The sequence below is a fragment of the Microcaecilia unicolor genome, chromosome 2, assembly GCF_901765095.1.
Source record: "Microcaecilia unicolor chromosome 2, aMicUni1.1, whole genome shotgun sequence".
Lineage (NCBI taxonomy): Eukaryota > Metazoa > Chordata > Amphibia > Gymnophiona > Siphonopidae > Microcaecilia > Microcaecilia unicolor.
Genome location: NC_044032.1, coordinates 388,922,600 through 388,946,739, shown reverse-complemented (window position 1 = coordinate 388,946,739; position 24,140 = coordinate 388,922,600). Strand labels below are relative to the sequence as shown.

Genomic DNA, 24,140 nt, shown 5'->3' with positions numbered 1-24,140 from the left:
ATGGTTAGTGTAGTGGGTTGTGGAACTGGGTTTAATTACTGCTTCTGCCTGGTTGCCAGCAGTGGGTTGAGATCCTGGGAAACCAGGTTCAATTCCCTCTGCATCTCTGTGTGACCCTGGGCACAGGGCCGGTCTTAGGCCGAGGCGGCCGCATAGGGCCCCGCGCTTAGGGGGTCCCCGCGCAGCGCGCCTCAGTCAGCCTCTTCCCAGGGCCGGTCCGACACGGACGGTAAACAAGCAAGGTAAGCATGGCACGGCGCCGCCGCACCATGCTTACCGCCACCCTGCCCGCCCTGGCGCTCTCTTCTTCTCCCCCCAACCAAGGAAGGATAATTTTTCTTTTAAATTTACCCTCCGTCACCGGAATCCAGCACAGCAGCGTCACTGAAAGCGCTCCTACCCTCCTGAGTCCCCCCGACGTCTCTAGCAGAACGCAGAAGCTCTTCCTGATTCGTTCATTCTCATTGTCCCGCCCTCTTTTTCCAGCTTCAATAATGGTGTGTCCATTTGTGTATGCTAGAGACCACAGGATTCCCGTTTGAGCTTGTTTTTTCTTGACTTTTATGCACCATATTTGCCCCTTTACGAAGGTTTCAAATTAGCCTCTGACGCAGCCCTAGGTGGGTGAAACACGGCCTGTGTCGGGCGATTTGATCATACACGGTATCTTCAATAAAATCTTTTTGTTGTGATATTGATCTGCTGGCTTTCTTTCAGCTACATATGTACAATCTCTTTACTTCTTACACTATAGAGCTATTTGGACACCTCAAAAAATAAAGTTGGCAGGACTACGTCCCTCCAATAAATGTTGGTCTTATGCTAAAGAGCAAGGTACACTTCTCCACCTTTTATTTTAGTGTAGTAAAACTCATGAATTCTGGAAGACTATTATAGATATTCTCCGGATAAATGAAGACTTGAAACCAGCACTAATTATCTTTGGATCTACTGCACTTCAAACCAACCTACCAGCACAACAACTACGACTGTTTAATATTCTCATGTCTGTTGCTGTCTAGTTGGTATTGGCTAACTGGAAAAATAATAATCTATTTAATTGACACTTCTGATGGCATTCAGTTCTTCAAATATACAAGTTTGAACTGTCATTAGCTGAAATAATGGGGATACTACTACATAAATGTAAAGTTTGGACCCTCTTGGATACCTATTTACTTCAGGCTACCAATTGAATTTATAATGTTTTCTACTGTCTCCTATAAATATCTTATGTGCTTATTCAAGACACCTACTATCTTCTCTTCTTAGCTATATTTACCATGGATATTGTTTAATTGTCGCTGAACACATGCCTTTTTCTGTGGTTTTTGTTAGATTTTTGATACTTTTTATTGTATCAATTTTTATCACTATAATATCATCTATTTTTATGTAGATCCTTATTAAGTTTTGTACTTTGCAATTAAAATTAATAAAATTTATTGGATAAAAAAAGAAAAAGTTATCCAAACCTTTTTTAAACCCTGCCAAGCTAACTGCTTTCACCAAAATCTCTGGCAGTAAATTCCAGAGTTTAATCATACATTAAATGAAAAAATATTTGTTCCAGTTTGTTTCAAATTTACTATTTAGTAGCTTCATTGCTTGCCCCCTAGTTCTACTATTTTTGGAAAAGGTAACGTGGAGGGGCATAATCGAATGTTGCCGGCCAAATAGATCACCGGCGATCTATGTTGGCAGCGGCGCTACAGCTGGCCGGAACCATATTATCGAAAAAGATGGCCAGCCATCTTTTTTCTCGATAATACGGTTTAGCCCGGCCAAATGCCGTGGAGTTCGCCGAGTTTGAGATGGCCGGGTTTGTTTTTCAGCGATAATGAAAAGTTATGTCAGCCATCTCAAACCCCAGCCAAATTCAAGGCATTTGGCCGTGGGAGGAGCCAGCATTTTTAGTGCACTGGCCCCCCTGACATGCCAGGACACCAACCAGCCACCCTAGAGGTCACTGTGGTGGACTTCTAAAAAACTCCCACGTGCATAGCCCCCTTACTTCGGGAGCTGAGCCCCCCCAAACCCACTACCCACAAATGTACTGCACCCACTAAAGTTGCTCCAGGGACCTGCTCATACAGCCTCTAGGACTTATTGCTGCTGTATAACTTTGGCACATCAGTTCACACCTGAAGACTAATCTCTCTGAAAAAGTCCTTTCTTGAAATAACCACGTTTACTCACAGTTAACTGCAGATCAGAGGTTGTGCCCCAATGGCAAAGAGTCCCCTGGTACTAAGATTAGCAGTAGGTCAGAGCTGGCACAATGGTGTACAATGCCCTCTTTCAGCACCATTCAAGGTAAGAACTACCTTCTCTAACGTGGGTAACACAGGAAAGGGAACTAAAACTGGCTTACAAAAATGGCCACTACCGCATGGACTACAACAGGAAACAAAACAGGGCACACTCTGACCCAGTTAGCAGGGGGGAAAGCACCATGGGAGTACAGCCCAGTACCCTACACCCACCACAATGCATTGCTACTGTGACTCTGCAGGGCACCTAACAGAAAAGGTGTCACACTCACCCGAGAGCCACATCGCAACCAGGGAAAGGCTGTCGGAGGATACAACACATTCTGCTGTCATGGAGGTGGGTACGGCATTTGAGGCTGGCATACAGGCTGGCAAAAAATGTTTTTAGTTTTATTTTTTTAGTATGGAAGGGGGTTGGTGACCACTGGGGGAGTATGGGGAGGTCATCCCCCATTTCCTCCAGTGGTCATCTGGTCAGTTGGGGCACCTTTTTGAGGCTTGGTCATGAAAATAAAAGGACCAAGTAAATCCGGCGAAATACTGCTTAGCGCCGCTTTTGTTTTTCATTATCGGCGAAAGCCGGCCATCTGGTAGTCACACCCATGCCCGCCCATGTCCCGCCTTTGTTAATCTACCGACACGCCCCCTTGAACTTTCGCCGGCGAAGCAACAGGAAAGTGGCGATGCTGTCACAAATGCCGCTTTCAATTATACCGATTTCGCCGCTTTTAAGAAATCGCCGGCCATCTCCCGATTTGTGTCGGAAGATGGCTGGCGATCACTTTCGATTATAAACTGGATAGTAACATAGTAGATGACAGATAAAGACCTGTACAGTCCATCCAGTCTGCCCAACAAGATAAACTCATAGTGTAAGGTATGATGTGATACTACATGTCTATACTTGATCTTGATTTGTCCTTGCCATTTTCAGGGCTCAGATCGTAGAAGTCTGCCTTGTACTATCCTTGTTTTCCAACTTCTGAAGTTGTCATTGAAGCCCCACTCCAGCCCATCCAAATCTGTCCAGCCTCAATAAGGGCACAGACCGTAGACGTCTGCCCAGCACTGGCCTTGTTCTCCAGCTACTGAAGCTGAATTTGTCCAGCCATGATCAGGGCACAATCTGTAGAAGTCTGCCCTGCACTGGCTTTGCTTCCCAATTACTGGTGTTGCCATCTAAGTCACTGCTGGTTTGGGGTTCCATGCCTTCTAAACAGGATTCCTTTGTGTTTATCCCATACATTTTTTAATTCTGTTACTGGTTTCATCTCCATCACCTCCCACAGGACAGTATTCCAGTTATCCATCACCCTCTCTGTGAGTACTTCCTGACATATTCCAGAGTCAGCAATTCTTATTTACCTGTTCCACTTCACTCAGTATTTTATAGACCCTCAGCCGTCTCTTCCTCAAGCTGAAGAGCCCTAGCCGCATTACCCTTTCCTCATAGGGAAGCTGTCCCAACCCCTTTATCACTTTTGTCTCCCTTCTCTGTATCTTTTCTAATCCTGCTATCTGTTTTTTGAGATGCAGTGATCAGAATTGCACACAGTATAGAGGTGTGGTCGCACCATGGAGCGATACAAAGGCATTATGGAGCCCTTTTACTACGCTAGGTAGGCGTGAATGTGCGTCCTACACGCATCAATTTTGAATTACCACCCGGCAACTGCGAGGCCCGGGTGGTAATTTCATTTTCTACCTACATTTCTGACCACTCAAGCAGGGCTCTGCCTCTGGGCATTAAGCAGGGATCCACCTCAGGGTGTTGAGCAGGCCTCCACCACGGGGCATCGATCCACCACCATGTGTCGAGCAGGACTCTGCCTCCGGGTGTCAAGCAGGGATACTCTTTGGATGTGGAGCTCGGCTGCTGTGTTATTCCTTTGATGACTGTCGGGATTGGATCATCTCTGGCTGTTGGTTTTGCTCCCTCTCATGTTGTTGAGCATTGCTCGGTTGCTCAAAATTAAGCATGGCTCTTTTGCTGGTGGTCGAGCATGGCGCTGCCTCTGGCTGTTGGGTGCATCTCCATCTTGACATGTCCGCCAGAGCCTGCTTCATAAAGTTGCATATGCCTCCATCTTGGGGATCAGCCATACCTCTCTCTCTGGGGGGAGAGCATACCTCCCTCTCCGAAGGTTTTGCGGAGTCCCATCTCTGGATCTTGAGCAGGGTCCTGTGACTCTGTTGTTGATCAGAAACCTACCTCTGGCTGTTGTGCAGTAGCTATCTCTGCAGTTGAGTCGTGCTTGTCTCTGAAATGGCTATGGTACCTCTCTGGCTGTAGAGTGCAGCGATTTCTTTGGAGCTTGAACATTTGTCATCAGCATAGGGAGCCCTTGGCTCTGTTTCTGACAGTAGTGCAAGATTCCTTCTCTGCACACCTATGTTGCGCTAATGGTAAGGGTTCCTGCTTTGGGGTGTCCACTTGGCCTTCCATGTCTGTGGCACATACTCCTTTTGATCTAGGAGATCACCATTTCTAGACTTTTTTTGTTTTGTTACATTTGTACCCCGCACTTTCCCACTCACGGCAGGCTCAATGCGGCTTACATGGGGCAATGGAGGGTTAAGTGACTTGCCCAGAGTCACAAGGAGCTGCTTGTGCCTGAAGTGGGAATCAAACTCAGTTCCTCAGTTCCCCAGGACCAAAGACTACCATCGTAACCACTAGGCCACTCCTCCACTCCTTCAGCGGATCCTTCCTAGGGTGATATCCTGTCGACATTTCTCTGGGTGCTTCCTGGTGGGGAGGAGCTATCTTTGCTTCTCTTGTATGGAGTACACATTCTTACAGTCCAGGATTGCCTGGACATCCCTATATGGTGCCTGCTGCACATGGTTGACTTTAAGGTCTTCTTCTTCCAGTTGGGTGTGACGTTTGTGAGCCCTTGGCCCAGAGGTGGCCGCGTGAGAATCACCCAACCACCTCTAGGTAGACCGAGTCCCCTCAGAACTAAGAGTACTCCAAAGAAATGGTCTGAACCACAAGTGGAAATGAACTGAGGCAGCTTTATTAGTAGCAAAAAACACTGGGCTAAAAGGGTAGTCAAACAGCACATAAAGAAAAACAGGCAGCCTAGCTACACAGTCTAACTTAGCTGAAGCAAGGCAAACAACATCAAATAAGGGGAAGTAGAACAGTCTAGCTGTATAAGGAAATCAAACATAAGCAGCCTAGCTGCGCATCTCAATACTAGCAGACTCAATGCAGAGCATAAGGTATACAGAAAAGGTAACGGTGAACAGTCTAGCTGTATAGGGAAATCAAACATTAGCAGCCTAGCTGTGCATCTCAATACTAGTGGACACAATGCAAAGCATAAAGTATACAGTAAAGGTAAATAGAACAGTCTAGCTCTATGGGGAAATCAAACATAAGCAGCATAGCTGCGCATCTCAATACTAACAGAGCAACGCAAACATAAGGCATAAAATAGAACACAAACGACTAAGCAAAGGGCCCACCCTAACGTGACAAGGACTAACAGGCCATAATTAGCTGATAGAGGTAACACCCCTGAGGGTTAAGAAAAGGATTCATTCTGTCAGTACACTCATGTAAGCCGCTGAACCACAACAGCAAGCTCTCTCAAAACCAGAGTGGAGCTGAAGCAAAACAAAGAAAAAAAGAGTCACTTAAGGGACCTGCACCGCAGGTAGAGGCAAGAGCGGCACTTCACTTACTGAAGACAAGGGATGTCACCTAAGACAAGTAAACAGTCACTGAGGCACCTGAGCTGAATGCTCCCAAGGTAGGCAAGATAAAAGTAACAGAACCCGAGCCGACGCTCCCAAGGCAAGCAAAGTGAAGAAGCCAAACCTAAGCTGATGCTCCCAAGGCAGAAGACTAAACGGCATAGCACAGCCACCAAGGACCAAGAACAGCCCACGCGGACCCCTCCATGCTCCAAGTACCGCTCCCTCATCCAGAGACACCTCGAGATGTGGCCTCAGCCTCTGCACCTGCAACACTCCCCATCATCCAGCCCTCATGGTCCGAAACACAGCACAAAGGCACTTGCTGCATACAGCGACCGAGGACTCACTGTGGGCGACTGGAATCTCAGCTGAGGAACAGAAGGCTCTGGATTCACAGGCTTGGCAGTAGGTTTCTCTGGACCAAAGCAAAGAAAAAAAGCTGTAGGCAGAGCTTTTACTCCTTAGACTACCAGGCTTGAAAGCACGCTTCACAGGAACACAGCATAAGGTGAAAGCTGTAGGCAAGGCTTTTACTCCTCAGGACTACCAGGCTTGAAAGCAGGATTCCACTGGAACACAGCATACGGTGAAAGCTGTAGGCAAAGCTTTTACTCCTCAGGACTACCAGGCTTGAAAGCAGGCTTCACAGGAACACAGCATAATGTGAAAGCTGTAGGCAAAGCTTTACCTCTCAGGACTACCAGGCTTAGAAGCAGACTTCCACTGGAACATAGCATAAGGAGAAAGCTGTACCAAAGCGTTACTTCTCAGGGCTACCAGGCTTGGAAGCAGACTTCCACTGGAACATAGCATAAGGAGAAAGCTGTAGCAAAGCTTCACCTCTCAGGACTACCAGGCTTAGAAGCAGATTTCCACTGGAACACAGCATAAGGAGAAAGCTGTAGCAAAGCTTCAGGCCACGGCCTCACAAAGAAACAGTAGATGGAACTGGCTGAGCCCCAGGCAGGTCTGAGCCCAATCAAGGATAATTGCCAGAACACTGAGCACCCTCAGAAGCCAGCTTAAGAAGTGCTCAGTGCTGATGATATCACCAGCTTGGTCTCCACCACTCTACAGTGACCCCCCACAGGTCACTGACTGGAACTGCAGATAATTTTAGTAGGTTCAGAAGGAGGAACAGGACACTGACAAGCAAGGCACGGATGTCGGCGACGATGACCGTGACATTGGGCTCTCATAGCAGTTCTTTCCCCTTGCATTCTCATGGGGTTTTCTCTCCCTTTCTTCGCTTAGTGAACTATGCCTCCTGCTTGGCATGGAGGCAAAGCTTCATCACCCCTACTGGTCCTGTCTCTGGTGTTGTAGGGGGCACTGCATCCTTGGTTCTTGAGGATGCAAGTTTCCAGGACTTGGTCTCTGGTTCGTAAGACTCTCTTGGTCACACCACATGGGCTCTTGGATTTCAGGACTCTGTAAACCTTGGTTCACTCTTATCTCTATCTCGGTCACGGGTTGATAGTCTATTTTTGTGGTCTAGAAGTGCTGGATGATTCTCTGGGATCTGGCCCCTTTCTGGAATGGTGTGTGTGTGTGTGTGGTGGGGCCTCCTGACTTCCAGTCTTCCGGGATCTTCATTCTTGGGTTTCTCCTGCCCTAACATTGGTCTGGACCAGTCTAGTGGAGGACAAGGAAGGAAAAATTATGCCATCTGATAATTGTCTTTCCTTTAATCCAACCAAACTAGTCCAGATGCTCTCCATTTATGGTTTCTTCCAGTTCTGTTCCTGTTGGTATCAATCCCTTCTCCTGGGCACAGGATTGCAGTTGTGATCATTGCAGTGATGGGAATTCTGCCATTTTCAGATCTATCTTCTCTGTGCCACCTTCCTATGCGAGATGTGGGTGACTCCTGCTTCTTTTTCAGTCTTGGCCCACTTTCCCTATTCAGGAGTGAGTCTGCAGGTCAGAGAGTGTAGGCCGAGGGGCGCATCCTCTCTCGCCACTCCCTTAATTGCGCAAGATCTCCTTGGAATGTTGAATCTGGATGCTGGTGGTTTCTAACTTTGTTGACTTTTATAGTAGTAGAACAGAGGACCACTGCTTGGCTATTTGAAATACTAAAATAATAAACTAGAACCAAGACTAATCACCGCTACATATACAGTGGGGGAAATAAGTATTTGATCCCTTGCTGATTTTGTAAGTTTGCCCACTGACAAAGACATGAGCAGCCCATAATTGAAGGGTAGGTTATTGGTAACAGTGAGAGATAGCACATCACAAATTAAATCCGGAAAATCACATTGTGGAAAGTATATGAATTTATTTGCATTCTGCAGAGGGAAATAAGTATTTGATCCCCCACCAACCAGTAAGAGATCTGGCCCCTACAGACCAGGTAGATGCTCCAAATCAACTCGTTACCTGCATGACAGACAGCTGTCGGCAATGGTCACCTGTATGAAAGACACCTGTCCACAGACTCAGTGAATCAGTCAGACTCTAACCTCTACAAAATGGCCAAGAGCAAGGAGCTGTCTAAGGATGTCAGGGACAAGATCATACACCTGCACAAGGCTGGAATGGGCTACAAAACCATCAGTAAGACGCTGGGCGAGAAGGAGACAACTGTTGGTGCCATAGTAAGAAAATGGAAGAAGTACAAAATGACTGTCAATCGACAAAGATCTGGGGCTCCACGCAAAATCTCACCTCGTGGGGTATCCTTGATCATGAGGAAGGTTAGAAATCAGCCTACAACTACAAGGGGGGAACTTGTCAATGATCTCAAGGCAGCTGGGACCACTGTCACCACGAAAACCATTGGTAACACATTACGACATAACGGATTGCAATCCTGCAGTGCCCGCAAGGTCCCCCTGCTCCGGAAGGCACATGTGACGGCCCGTCTGAAGTTTGCCAGTGAACACCTGGATGATGCCGAGAGTGATTGGGAGAAGGTGCTGTGGTCAGATGAGACAAAAATTGAGCTCTTGGCATGAACTCAACTCGCCGTGTTTGGAGGAACAGAAATGCTGCCTATGACCCAAAGAACACCGTCCCCACTGTCAAGCATGGAGGTGGAAATGTTATGTTTTGGGGGTGTTTCTCTGCTAAGGGCACAGGACTACTTCACCGCATCAATGGGAGAATGGATGGGGCCATGTACCGTACAATTCTGAGTGACAACCTCCTTCCCTCCGCCAGGGCCTTAAAAATGGGTCGTGGCTGGGTCTTCCAGCACGACAATGACCCAAAACATACAGCCAAGGCAACAAAGGAGTGGCTCAGGAAGAAGCACATTAGGGTCATGGAGTGGCCTAGCCAGTCACCAGACCTTAATCCCATTGAAAACTTATGGAGGGAGCTGAAGCTGCGAGTTGCCAAGCGACAGCCCAGAACTCTTAATGATTTAGAGATGATCTGCAAAGAGGAGTGGACCAAAATTCCTCCTGACATGTGTGCAAACCTCATCATCAACTACAGAAGACGTCTGACCGCTGTGCTTGCCAACAAGGGTTTTGCCACCAAGTATAGGTCTTGTTTGCCAGAGGGATCAAATACTTATTTCCCTCTGCAGAATGCAAATAAATTCATATACTTTCCAAAATGTGATTTTCCGGATTTAATTTGTGATGTGCTATCTCTCACTGTTACCAATAACCTACCCTTCAATTATGGGCTGCTCATGTCTTTGTCAGTGGGCAAACTTACAAAATCAGCAAGGGATCAAATACTTATTTCCCCCACTGTACATATTTCACAGCAATACAGACACCAATGTTTATATTAACACTATTTTCTTTTCTTTTTTTCTTTTGTTACTATTTTACTTTTTTTATATATATATATATATATATATATATATATATATATATATATATATATATATATATATATATAAAAGAGTGCCCTCGGCAAAATCCACTTATTTTTAGGCAATATATTTCTTTTGCCAAGTGGTATAGCACCTCTTTCATCGGGCTTCTCTTAATTTTCTATATGTGCTATTATCTGTTTCAATAGTGCTCCTATTCAAAATAAATAAATCAAAATGTGAACTTATCTCTAAAAGGTTTGTTGACTTATTGCTTCACTCTCCTCAAATCACTATTTTTCTGACTTCCCCTAGAAACACCTGACACCACGGGTTTCAAACAGTCTTTCCTTAGGGACTTGGGTTAAAGCCATCTATAAACTTGGTATGAAGCCGTCTTTTCACCTCAAAAAGTTGGACTCTGGAACTCGTTGCCGGAGAATGTAGTGACAGCAGCTGGCCTTACGGAGTTTAAGGGGGGTTTGGACAGATTCCTGAAGGAAAAGTCCATTGAACATTATTAATTTTTTTTTTTTTTTTTTTTTTGGGGGGGGGGGGGAGTTGCCGGGTTCTTGAAGCCTGGATTGGCTGCTGTCGGAGACAGGATGCTGGGCTTGATGGACCCTTGGTCTTTTCCCAGTATGGCGGTGCTTATGTGCTTATATGTGCTTATAGCTGTGGTTCTAAGCACAGCCCTGTGCTGCCTCCCTGTGTGGTTTTCTTATCTTTTACTTGTGGTTTCTACCATGTGAGTCTAAGTGGGGTTGTCCTTTCCCCTTCAGTTTCTTTGTGCCTGTGTGTAGGGTCTTTTGACCCCTTGTTTGTGGCTCTGTTTAGTGCAGTGTGTGTGCACTGCTTGAGTAGTACTTGCTCAAGAGATTCCGTTCTGTTTCTTTTTCCTTCCCTCCGGTATGAGTGGGTTCCAGTTCGGCCTTGTGGCCCGAATGCTTGGATTCTGTTACGGGTGGGTTCCAGTTCGGCCTTGCGGCCCCGTATGAGTGTCCTTCCTTTGTTCCTGGTTCCTGCTTTTGTTAAGTTCCGTTCCTGGTTTTTGCTTTAGCCAGGCTCTGGTTTCACCTTGTCTTGAGTGTGCTCTGTCTATTTGCCATGTCTGGTATCTTGTTTGTATTCAGTGCCTGGTTCGCCTCTGTTCTGCACCTCCCCAGAGGACTTGTCTGCTGCAGCCCAAGAGCTCACCATCCTGGGTTCTGTGACACCTTCTGGTTTCTGGGCTTGTGTAGTTCGATCATATCTAGCATATATTTGGACAACATGCCGAATAGTATTTTGTAAATGATGGTGCCGGCTTTGAAGATTAGTCTAGCCTTGATTGGTAGCCAGTGTAGCGTTTCGAGCAGTGTGGTGGCTCTTTTGAATTTTGATTTCTTGAAAATTAGTCATGTTGCCGTGTTTTGAATGGTTTGTAGCGATTTTAGTGTGGTCTCCTTACACCCTAAGTATGCTGCATTGCAGTAGTCTAATTGTGACAGTATTAACGATTGTAGTACAATCCAGAATGACTGTCTTGGAAAATAGTCTCTGATCCTTCTCAGTTTCCATAGTGTTCTGAAGCATTTTGTTGTTAGTGCTACTACTTGGTTGTCCAGTATTAGATGTTTGTCAATGATTATTCCCAGAATTTTTAGCTGTACTGGTATACTGTGGAGTTGTGTGATTATTCCCAGAATTTTTAGCTGTGTTTTGATTTTGTATGTTTGATGGTTGATTGTGATGTTTTGGTGTACTGTGGAGTTGTGTAGACTTGATATGGACAAAAGTAAATTCCTGGTTCTATTTAGTTTGAGTTTGAACATTGTATCCTAGTTTTCCAAAAGGTCCAGACCTGTTTTGGGATGCTGGTATGTCGCTGGGAATAGAATTATCTGATTTTGTTAGCACTACTGGCTCTTGGAGATTTGGAATCAGTTTCTTGTAGATGAGAATTTTCTAGGTATAATAACTTGCTAAAGTCAGCAGACAGTAGATAGTTGATATACAGAGTGACAAGGGTACAATGCTGGCAGAAGTCTCTGATATTATAAAAGCATTTCTCTCTATGATAGTATTTACACTTCAGAAGTGCAATATTCTAGCAATGTTGCCATTATTGAGCCTGCAAATTGGTAGGAAAATGTGGGATACAAATGCAACAAATAAACAAATAAATTATGTTTCTAGCATCATTGGTTCGGCCAACTCTTAGTGAAGTGGATAAAGTCCCTTGATGTACATGTTACTCTTCAGGAAACTGGCTCAGAAGGTTTCACAGCAGAATTCAATAAAAAATTTTGTTCCTTCCTCTCTTCTAAATTGCAACTGTTCTATCAAGAATTTATTAGTGGTCTGACAGTTAAGGGTATATTTTCTGAAGCTCTAATTGTTTTATTTGTGAAATTCAACTGAGATACCCACAGGACTAAAACCATCATCCTAGCACATTAATCAGCTTAGGTTGTAAAATCTATGCTGAGATAATAGCCAATAGATTATAGGCCATTCTTGACTTCCTAATTCATGCCAATCAGTCTGGTTTCATATGAGGGAGATAGCTTCCAATACACTTTGCCAAATGCTAGACTATGCCAACCCCCTCCCCATTTACTAAGCCATGCGGAAATACCGACACAGCCCACTCAAAGTGAATGAGCTGTGTCGGCATTAGCGTACTGCCAGCCACTAGAACCTTACTAAACAGAGGGCAAGTCTCTTGATATTTTGGTTGTATCATAAGAACACCACCTTGTATGAATCTCTTCATAAAAGTGGTTAATAATCCCAATAAATGAACAAACAAACAAACAAACATATGTGTTGCCATACTGGGATAGATCGAAAGTCCATCAAGCCCAGTATCATGTTTCTAGCTGTGGCCAATCCGGGTCACAAGTACCTGGCAAAATCCCAGAACAGTAAAACCGATTTTATGCTGCTTATGTTTTTAGGAAATTATCCAAACCCTTCTTAAACTCTGCTAAGCTAACAGTTTTTATCACTCTGGAATTCATCGTTTACTCTTTCCAAAAATACTAGGACTAGTTAGTGACCACCGGAGGAGTAAGGGGGCATGCCTTAATCCTTCCAGTGGGCATCTTGTTATTTAGGGCACCTTTTTGTGACTTAAGCATGATTGAAACACGTCTAGACCAAAAGGTCTAACTTTTAGCCCTGGATGTTTTTACTTTGTTCCATTATGGCAGAAAAACGTTCAAGTTTTGGGAACACCAAATCCTATCCCCAACATGCCCCCTTGTGATTTGGAAGCACTGCAGAGAAAAATGTCTCAAATCTGCATTTCAAAAATCGTGATTTGGATGTTTTTCTGAGAAAAACGTCCAAATGCCACTTTGTGCCGTTTTTGAGACGTTTTTCTCTTTTGAAAATGAGCCTCCATATGCTTTCAAATGTTTATTTTTGTTTAAACAACAAATCCAGATAAACCTTTATGCAAAGATTTTAGAAAATAGATATACACTTTCTTCACTAATTATGTAAAATAAATCAATTGCAAGCTAGCAATATGAAGCAAATTGATACATGGAAAGTAAAGACACATAAGTAGGTTCTACCAACCTTAAGATCTTTCATCTCTTCATTTCTGCTACTGATTACTCTTAACAGATTTGATTTTTCCGTATTCACATCATCAGCTTTCTGAGTGTACTGTTCAACCTTTTGTGTGAGATTGTCAACCTGGTTCTTGAAAATATAAATTTTCTTATCCTTTTCAGTTAATTGCATCTTCAGAGACTCAACTTCTGCAGATACTTTCTGCAGCTCCTCTGTATCTTTCTTTAACTGCTGAATATCTTGAGTTTTGCAATCAATCTGAGCATACAGTTTCTTGATTTCCACAGAGGCAGCTTCTATGATTTTCTTCTTTTCATGCAAGGAACTTGTCAAATCAGCAATGGCTCGCTGAGCTTTTTCCATGTCCTTCTTCTTGCTACTCAGTTCATCAGTGGTTTTGTGGAGCATCTCTTGAGTTAACTCTAGCTGAGAAGTCAATAATGCAACTTTCTCTTGGGCCTCAGTTTTTGAATGAATGGAAGCCATCTTAAAAAAAAAAAAAAGAGAGAAAGCAAAATAGAAAATATTTTAAATGGTTCAAAAAAAACCTCTTTAGAATAAAATTACAGTTCTACAATTGCACATATGTGTTATAATGTCAAATTATGCCCATTTTTGGCAATAATTCAGTACATATTTGCTGTATGTAGACATTAGGAATTGCATCATAAACAAAGTCCCTTATTAATGAGAAGTATGGGATAAATTAGGCTAGTCCAAAAAACCCAAACATTCAATATCTATCCTTTACTATGTAACACTTGAAGGTAGAATTTAGAAAGAAAATACAAATCAAAATTGAGATATCCAGATCAGGATATATGAAACTGTGGTAGTATTTTAGAAAAAGATTTGCCAACATACAGTATTTCCTAAAACACATGCGGGAATGGATGTGCATATGCTGAACACATGCTTCGGCAGCACCCATTTCACAAGTGTCAATGTCTAAAAAATATCAATGGGGCCAACATGGTAACATGCACATGTGTATCTGTCATTTTAGAAACCTACCCATCTGTTTCTCTAAGCTCTCACAGAATCCCATATCAGTTGTCACTTCTTAGTATCGCTTTTGGGGAGTGGGATGGGGGAACAGAAATACTGGGCGGTGTTTGAGGGGGTGACCTCTTGTGTGCCTGACTATATATAACCTAGACATACTTAGGAGAAACTGTAAATCCCAATGTTGATCTTGGTGGACTTACACAAGATTTCCCTTTCTGAAATGGGGAATGCATGCATATATTTTAGCCTCACAAAGGTGGACAGCTTGTTCACGTAACTATCTAATAATAGGAGGAAAAGGTCTTAAACGTCACCAGGTTACTCTATCCCAAACACAGTATACAGCATGACAGTTGTAATCATTGACCAAAAACCCCCTCCACCCACATTTTAACTTTTGAATTTTTTTTATCTTAATTCATTTTTCTGGATTTATTTTTCATTTTATGTATATTCAAAACAGGAGCTGACCATTTAATCCTTCAATATAGCATTCAATAGGTAGCTAATACACTGAAGCAATAACACTTATCTGTGACACACTGAGCCCCGGCAGGCAACATCATGAAATAGAGCTTCTAAAAACACTACCTCTGCTATTCTACTGCAGTATATAAGATTTTGTAACAATACTATGACATGCTGAAACAACTAATAAAGAAGTCATAAAAGAAAGAAATGAAAGCAAAAAATTGTGGTTAATTTTATGAATATTTTTCCACATGTAAAAGCTTGTTTTACATTAAGAAAATGACTCATAAAATTACAAGGGGGTATACAAATGCAAAAAGTAGGTGTACCAAAAAATTGTGCCTGCTTATAGGAATTCTGCAGATAAGCATTACTGGGGGCGTAGTTTGGGTAGAGATGGGGCAGAATTATGAATGCATATTTTATACCATATGAATATATACATGTGAAAGGCATTTCTACCTAAAAGTACATGCCCTTGTGACAATAAGGGTTTGGAATACTAAGCACTTATATGGTTATATGTGCATATACCCACTTAAGTGCTATCAGGGAACTAAAATGCTATTCTGCAAACACCTGCTTAACTTACAATGCAATTATATGCAAGGGGGGTGTATACAGGTACACATGGGCCAGGCTTCCACTTACATGGGTAACTTACAGAATACTGTAAGTTACGTGCATCCCTGCTGCATTTAGGCACCTACACTTACACCAGGTCTACAGATGGTGTAACTGCAGGCACCAAAATGTTAGGCATGCAAATACCAAGTTACAGTACACTACTAGGTTCCGTTATAGCAGTGTTTCCCAAGCCCGGTCCTGGAGTACCCATTGCCAGTCAAGTTTTCAGGATATCCACAATGAATATGCATGAACTTGTTTTGCATCCACTGTCTCCATTATATGCAAATCTCTTTCATGCATATTCATTGTGGATATTCTAAAAACCTGCCTGGTAAGGGGTACAGATATAAATTTCTGCACAAAAATTTGTTTGTTACTGCGAATCACTGTAAATGCCCATTTTATTTATTTACTAAAAAATTTCTATATTGCACTTACAAATATTAATCTGTTCCATACAGTTCACAACATATATAGAGGGGCATTTTCGATATGACATTTAAATCTGACTTTGGGCAGTTTGCGGAAAAATCCCCAAAATCCAGTAGCGAACATAGCCATTTTCAAACCTGAAAAATGTCCATCTTTTTTTTCCCAAAAAATGGCCATTTGCTAGAAGTTGTTCTCAGTGCATCTACTTTGTGGACCATTAAAAAAAATGTCCAAGTGAACAATGAACAAAATCAAGCCATTTGGATATAGGAGGAGCCAGCATTCTTAGTAGAATGACCACACTGACATCCCAGCAGAGCAGTGGGGCACCCTGAAGCTGTCATACAGCCCAGTATGTACTGTTTCTTTTACATCTTTGGGGAGGGGGGTTTGAGGATATCTGTGTCCACTGGGGAAGTAAGGGGATCATGCTTTAATCCCTCCAGTGGTCATTTGGGGCACCTTTTTGTTATTAAAACATACAAAAACATCCAACTTTTAGCCCTGCACGTTTTTGATTTGTTCCATTATGGCACAAAAATGTTTAAGTGTTAAGAATGCTTAAATTCCTCCTCCAAAATGCCCCTGATGTTTCTGAGAAGTTCTGAGAGAAGAAGACATTTCTGTGGGAAAGTGACATTATTTTATTCTGTGCTTGAGTAGAGGAGTGTGGTAGCCGTGTTAGTCCACTCTTAAGGTTATCAATAGAAATCAAACAAAATAAAACATGGAAAAGAAAATAAGATGATACCTTTTTTATTGGACATAACTTAATACATTTCTTGATTAGCTTTCGAAGGTTGCCCAATGTGGTATATGTCATTCAGTGTAAAAAATCTAACGATGGATGCTATATTGGAGAAACAGGCCAGATGCTTAAGACAAGATTCAATTTGCATAGACATCACCATCACATGAACAATACAGCCATTAGGGCCCCCACCCCGGTGGGACAGCACTTCACAGAACCAGGACACTGTACCAGTGATTTCACAGTGAGAATACTGAAAGGTAACTTTAAAACCATACAAGAACGTAAGACCTTTGAAGTCAGAATGATTGAATATTTTAACACCCAACAGAAAGGACTTAACAAGGACCTGGGGTTCCTAGCCCATTATAAACCATAAAGCTGTATGTCTCTGTTGATCACCCCACCCCTCACCTACCCACACCCATCCTGTTAGAATATCAATGATATGCTTTGATGTCCCCATGCATACCTCCGACCCACCCCCATCCTCCCACCCTGTCAGACTGTCATAGTAATGCTTGAATGTTTTCACTTATATACACTGTCAGCTAGCACATTTGCTTATTTCCGATCTGACGAAGAAGGGCAACCTTCGAAAGCTAATCAAGAAATGTATTAAGTTATGTCCAATAAAAAAGGTATCATCTTATTTTCTTTTCCATGTTTTATTCTGTGCTTGGTAACTTTAAAGATAGGGTTTAAAAGAGGAATTTGTAGGATATTGATAAACACATAATTTTTTTTGTAAAAATCAAACTTTATTAGCTAGTATCCATACCCTTTTCCCCCATAGGTTTAAAACTTAAATTTTCTGCCACAGCATTAACAGATAGTCTCTAGAAGACACAGTAGGGCCTAGTTCGGTCCTCATTCCTACCCACCCTCGCCAACTCCCACCCACACCTAGCTCAAGTCTTCATTTATAGTCAGTTATTCTAATTAGGACAAGAAGAGGGGAGTACTCATTAGAACTTTAATTATTTAATTACTCTTTGAGAAGGAGACACTAAATAAAGTACACCAATCTTAAGGCTCTTTATATTCAACTAGTACCTTAAAAAGTTTTAATTAAACAATTCTATAATACTAAGATGCAGACAGTGGTCTAGCAGCGAGAGGGGTGATATCCAGTCTTTTACATTGAATGTCACCCGTATGATTATCTCCCAGTTGGTGAGATGTCATATGGGTGTGCTCGATGCAAAGAGCTCCTAGCTCTCAGAGAACGAGTCCGTTCTCTTGAGGCTACAGTAGCAGACTTGGAAGAGCTGAGGGAGACAGAGAGGTACATAAAGGAGGCCTATAGGGATGTTGTACAGAAGACCCACCTCCAATCTGGCAGCATGGTATTGGAAAACTGAAGGGTGGCCAATTTAAGGCCGATTTTTTTTAAAAGGTTCCAGAGGAGATCCGGGAAATTATAGATAGGTGAGCCTGACGTTGGTGCCGGGCAAAATGGTAGAGACTATTATAAAGAACAAAATTACTGAGCATATTCAAAAACATAGATTAATGAGACACAGCCAACATGGATTTAGTGAAGGGAAATCTTGCCTCACTAATCTATTACATTTCTTTGAAGGGGTGAACAAACATGTGGATAAAGGTGAGCCAGTCTATATTGTGAATCTGGATTTTCAAAAGGTGTTTGACAAATGGCGATGATGTTTAATGTGAACAAGTGCAAAGTTATGCACGCAGGAAAGAGGAACCCGAATTATAGTTATGTAATGCAAGATTCCACATTAGGAGTCACAGACCAGGAAAGAGATCTAGGCGTCATCATTGAAGATACGTTGCACAGTTTGCGGCGGGGGCTACAAAAGCAAATAGAATGTTAGGTATTATTAGGAAAGGATTGGAAAACAAAAATGAGGACGCTATAATGCCTTTGTATTACTCCATGGTGCGACCGCACCTTCAATATTGTGTTCAATTCTGGTCACCGGTTATCAAAAAAGATATAGTGGAATTAGAAAAGGTACAGAGAAGAGCGACAAAAATGATAAAGGGGATGGGACGACTTCCCTATGAGGAAAGGCTAAAGCAACTAGAGCTCTTCAGCTTGGAGAAAAGATGGCTGAGGGGAGATATGACAGAGGTCTATAAAATAATGAGTGGAGTGGAGTGAAATGGGTAGACGTGAATTGCTTGTTGTTTCCAAAAATACTAGGACTAGGGGGCACAAAATGAAGCTACAAAGTAATAAATTTAAAACAAATGGGAGAAAATATTTCTTCATTCAACGTGTAATTAAACTCTGGAATTCGTTGCCAGAGAATGTAGTAAAAGCGGTTACATTAGCGGGGTTTAAAAAAAGGTTTGGATGGCTTCCAAAAAGAAAAGTCCATAGACCATTATTAAAATGGACTTGGGGAAAATTCACTGCTTATTTCTAGAATAAGCAACATAAAATGTATTGTACTGTTTTAGGATCTTGCCAGGTACTTGTGACCTTGATTGGTTACTGTTGGAAACAGGATGCTGGGCTTGATGGACCTTCGGTCTGTCCCAGTATGGCAATACTTATGTACTTATGAAAACAATGCACATGCCACTTTGTGCTGCTTTTTGGATGTTTTTCTGTTTTAAAAATGAGTTCCATAATCTAATATAATAAAACAAACCAAATATAAAATGCAAAAAATCACAAAATCAAGTTGCTCATTATTTCAGTTGTATATAATCCTATCTGCCCATCTCATCTATCCTTGCTTATGTCTCCTAGCCAGTACAGAAAAGCAGTCATGTTTTTAGTTTTTTCTTATACATTCTAAAATCCAATTTTAACTTAATATCTAGGGGCAACTCATTCCACCACTTAGCTCCTATCACAATACACATCTTTTTCTTAAGCACATCTTCTGTATTCTTCCTTAGTGGTTGAAATACACATGGCCTCATTACTAGACCTCAAATACCTATTGGGATGCTCCTAAGTTGCTTTTATAATATATGTATTTTTTCTAATATTTTTAGGTACCCTCTTATTAAATTACTCTTCCCCCCAATTGTTTTTTTTCTTTTCAAGTTGGTAGAAGTGACAAGTATATGTGCTAATTTATTTCTACTGCAACTTTCTATCTGTATCCCATATTGTTTCAAATTAACTCTCACATTTAATAATCACCCCCCCCCCCCCCCAATTCCACTTCAGTACCCGAAACCCCTAGAAAATTTAGTCTTCAATCCAAATCAAGATTCCCCCAATAATCGCCCTCCTTCCCCCGGAATTCATTGAAAAATTTCTCTCCTTAAACATGCCCCCCACAGTAATTAGCACTGCGCTCCTGCACTCTCTACCCCTTCCTCCTGCAATGACTGGATTTCTCTTAAGGTTATGGTGCTGGGTCAGTGCGGGACCTTGAACATGTGCAGATGCTCCAGGCTTTGCACTGGCCCAGTGCCATAACCTTGAGAAGAGGTAAGAAGAGAGATTCAGTCATTGAACTGGGGTGGAGGAGAGCAATGTCGATTACTGTGGGGGGCAGGGCGGAGGAGAGAAATGGTGGTCATCGCAGGGAGGAGTGGGAGGAGTGGAAAGAGTTGAAAAATGGTGGTCATCAGGGAGCAGGTGTTGTTGAGGAATGGTGGTCATCATGAGGGGCAGGGTGGGGTTGACAAATGATAGTCATTGCGGGGAGGAGTAGAGGAGAGAAACAGTTGATAACACAAAGGATGGGAGGGATACTGGAATATAAACCTGAGTTTATATTCAAGTTAATATTTTATACCTTTCTTTTTTGTAGGGGAAACATTAATTCAGTTTACTCTCAAATACGGTAGCATTTTAATGTGAGAGTTTCAGTTAGCAATTTTATGCTAGTCTTCTATACTTCAAACACCTATCCAATTTTTTAATGACAATATTGTATTTGAGTTTATTTATCTTGCTCTGATATGCAAAATACTTACTGAAGTTCAAAATCACAGCTGTGAAATTTGCTGAAGAACATAGCATTTCTGAAGTCTCCAGGAATTTGGATGTCAACAGAAAATGAATTTGGAATTGGATGGATCAATACAAGCAAGGAAGACTCAACAACAACATGACTATGATTCAACACAGACTGGATGGTGGTAGCAGGAAGGTACAGAAATTGATGAACAGCTATTTGAATGTTTTTCAGAAACATGAAAGCAAGGCATATGCAATTACCGGGAAAACCATAAAGAGGGTGGCTACAATAAAGTTTCTGGAGGCAGGATTCAGGGACTTCAAGGCTAGCAAAGACTGATTGCATAAGTGAATGAAATATCACAGCCTGTAAATGAAGCTTATTTTTGAAGCATATGGACATCTCAAAATGCCCAAATGGACATCCATGTGCTTGAAAGTCCAAATTCCGATTTTGCAAAGGCAGAAAAAGGACATCCAACACTGCAGACATCCAAATAGCAAGGGGGTATGTTGTGGGCATATTTTGGGTAGGACCAGACAGGGCCCAAAATCAGAACGTCCAACAGCAATTACTGAATGGGAAGAAATGTCCAAGTCTAAAAAGAAGGACGTCCTAAGTTAGATCTGTTTCAATCACATCTAGGGTACAAAAAGATGATCTGATTGAGCAGCTCACCACTGGAGGGATTAAGGCATGACACTTCCTTAATCCCCCAGTGGTTGCTGTCTCCAAGGAGGTTTAATAGACAGGAGATGAAGTGACATCAGAACGCTGAAACCAATTAGGCCAGTCTAAGATTCCCTTTCCCAGCGCAGCCGTCATCCCTGTTCACTCAAAACAAAGCAAGCAAACCAATGAGCTGCTGCATCCACCTTGTCGTTCTTTATTGTTGGTAGCATTTTTATTTAATCTCACTTATATTTTCAAACAACAGGCTTGTGCAGCATACGGATGTACACAGAGGAAGTATAATAACAGAATAACTTTTCGTTGGTAGAGTAATAATTTGTTATATATCTTAATCAGTGGTCAGTTGGAGGGGCTGGTTACAGGGACACCCTAGCACGTGTTATACTCGTGCAGAGATTTTTTTTTCTCCTGGTAATGGGCCACTAAAACAGACATAATATTATGAGAATCAGGTGCTCAACATTCAGAGTTTCTATTTATTTATTTATTTAGTTAGTTATTTATGACATTCATATCCCACATTTAACATGTATTAGGTTGAAACCAGGGAGCATCTGAAACCCTTTTTTTCCTGTGCCTAGATCAAAATAGAGAGAGATGGTTTGTGGGAACTTGCTCCTTCTGTTTTGAAGAATGCAGTGGTACATTATAAAAATGCACTTAATATTGTTTAGTACTATTATTTACTACTGGTTGATATACAGCAGAAGTTAACCAAGTCAACTTCATGCTTTGTAATATAATTTTTACTAGCACTTTCTCAGTTATTACCCAAATACAAATAAAATTATAATGTTAATTATACAACCGTGTCTGCCTCTTATGATAGTTAGGATAACTTGGTCCTGGAGTTACTCAAGGCAGTCAGGTTCGTCAGGATATTGACAATGAATATTTATGAAAAAGATTTGCATACAGTGGAGGCAGTGCTTGTTATGAAATGCTTTGAGTCCTACTGATCTGTACATCTGTTGTGTTATTTTGGCAGGTGGAAACAGTCAGGTGGGCTTATAGGGAAGGAGGGGAGTACGGGAGGGGCAGGGTTCTTGGGGTATGCTCTCTGTAAATGTTTTTATTTTGCCATGTTGGATGGTTTACTGGTTTTTCTTGTTCTATATGAAGCTTATCAACCAACATTAAATTAGACCTTACCTCTTACTCTGTTTATGATTATACCTTTTGCAACATAGTGTAAGCCACATTGAGCCTGCAAATAGGTGGGAAAATGTGGGGTACAAATGCAGCAAATAAATAAATAAACATGTTTTGCTGTTAATAAAGATGATTAAAACATAAAATATGTTTTAGTTGTTACTGAATTATATTATTCTGTCTCACTATATTTCCAGTTTTGGCACAGTATAAGCCATCACAAGAACAAAATATATAAAAAACAATGGACTGCATTAGGGGCATATAGCCCATTTAGTTATGTTTCAACAAATGACAGATCTCTTTGATAGAAAATATTTTTATTATTTTGACTTATAAACCACTTGTCCCTGAAACATGCTCAAATAACAGAATAATCCCACTGAGGCGTATTTTCAAAGCACTTAGACTTACAAAGTTCTATAGGTTACTATCCAGCTTATTTTTAAAAGAGAAAGACGCCCATATTTCGAACCAAATCGGGAGATAGACGTATTTCTCCCGTGGGTGCCCAAATCGGTATAATCGAAAGCTGATTTTGGGCGGCTTCACCTGCAATCTGTCGCGGAAACGACCAAAGTTGACGGGGGCGTGTTGGAGGCGTGGTGAAGGCAGGACTGGGGAGTGGTTATCGGCTGAGGAGAGATGGGCGTACTTGGCCGATAATCAAAAAAAGAAAGGCGTTTTTAGCGCGAATTTGGGTCACTTTTTTTGGACCCTGTTTTTCACAAACAAGTCCCCAAAAAGTTGCCCAACTGCCCAGATGACCACCAGAGGGAATCGGGGATGACCTCCCCGGACTCCCCAAGTGGTCACTAACCCCCTCCCACCAAAAAGAACCCACTTGAAAAACCTTTTTTGCCAGCCTCTAATGCCGTACCCACCTCCATGACAGCAGAATGTGTTGTATCCTGTGACAGCCTTTCCCTGGTTAAAATATGTATATTTTGATCCTTCGCAACTGTCCTAATTTTTAACAACTAAAAAGGCCGCATAAGAATTTAATTTCAAGCTTGTAAACGTATACCTCTCGATTTAAGTTTATTATACGTTTTCCTTTTATTTCTCCAGGATTTGATCATGGACTCCCATATTGTGGACTTATATGATCTAATAGACATTTAATTGAGAAGGTGTTGGAAATATCCTACGATATATTTTTTTCTTGTATTAGTATCATTTTTCATATCAAGTGTGTTAACTTGTAATGTAAATAAATAAAATTAGAAATAAAAAATTTTTAAAAAAATACATTTCTTGAACGATCATTTGAACTTCTTCCCGGATAACCTTGGAGCCGTTAGTGATGAACATGGAGAACGGTTCCACCGGGACATTTCTCAAATGGAAAAGCGTTATCAAGGCAAATGGAATGCCGCAATGTTGTCCGACTACTGCTGGACCTTACGGAGAGACGTTCCCGAGGCAAAGTACCACAGGAAATCAGGAAGGAAATCTTTTTAGGTATGTTTCTTCACTTCTCTTTACTCTTATGTTGCTTATATCTTTGATTTCTTTGTGAACTGACACAGTTTTTTTGGAACTCTTGTAGCAGAAGCGTGTCATTTTGCCAGATATATATAATAGCTACATACGCCGACACAAGCATTTACAAAAACCATTATCACATGAAAACTGAGGCTGATACAGAAATTCTGAAATAAGATCTGGATTCAGGGAAGAATTATCTTCCAGAAAATGTATGTTTTGTTCTTGTTACAGAAAAAAAGGGTTTTTTTGTAGACCAGTGTTATTATAGCTGGTAGAAGCAGCAA

At 41.8% G+C, this 24,140-nt stretch overlaps 1 protein-coding gene across 1 annotated transcript in view; it reads right to left on the bottom strand.

Moving 5' to 3' along the window:
- The window catches only part of CCDC158 (coiled-coil domain containing 158), a 1,152,460-nt gene that overhangs the window by 268,791 nt on the left and 859,529 nt on the right, over positions 1–24,140 (bottom strand). The window contains exon 24 of the mRNA XM_030192135.1: positions 13,330–13,812. Coding sequence (XP_030047995.1) covers positions 13,330–13,812 — 483 coding nt within the window. The remainder of the gene's footprint in view (positions 1–13,329; positions 13,813–24,140) is intronic.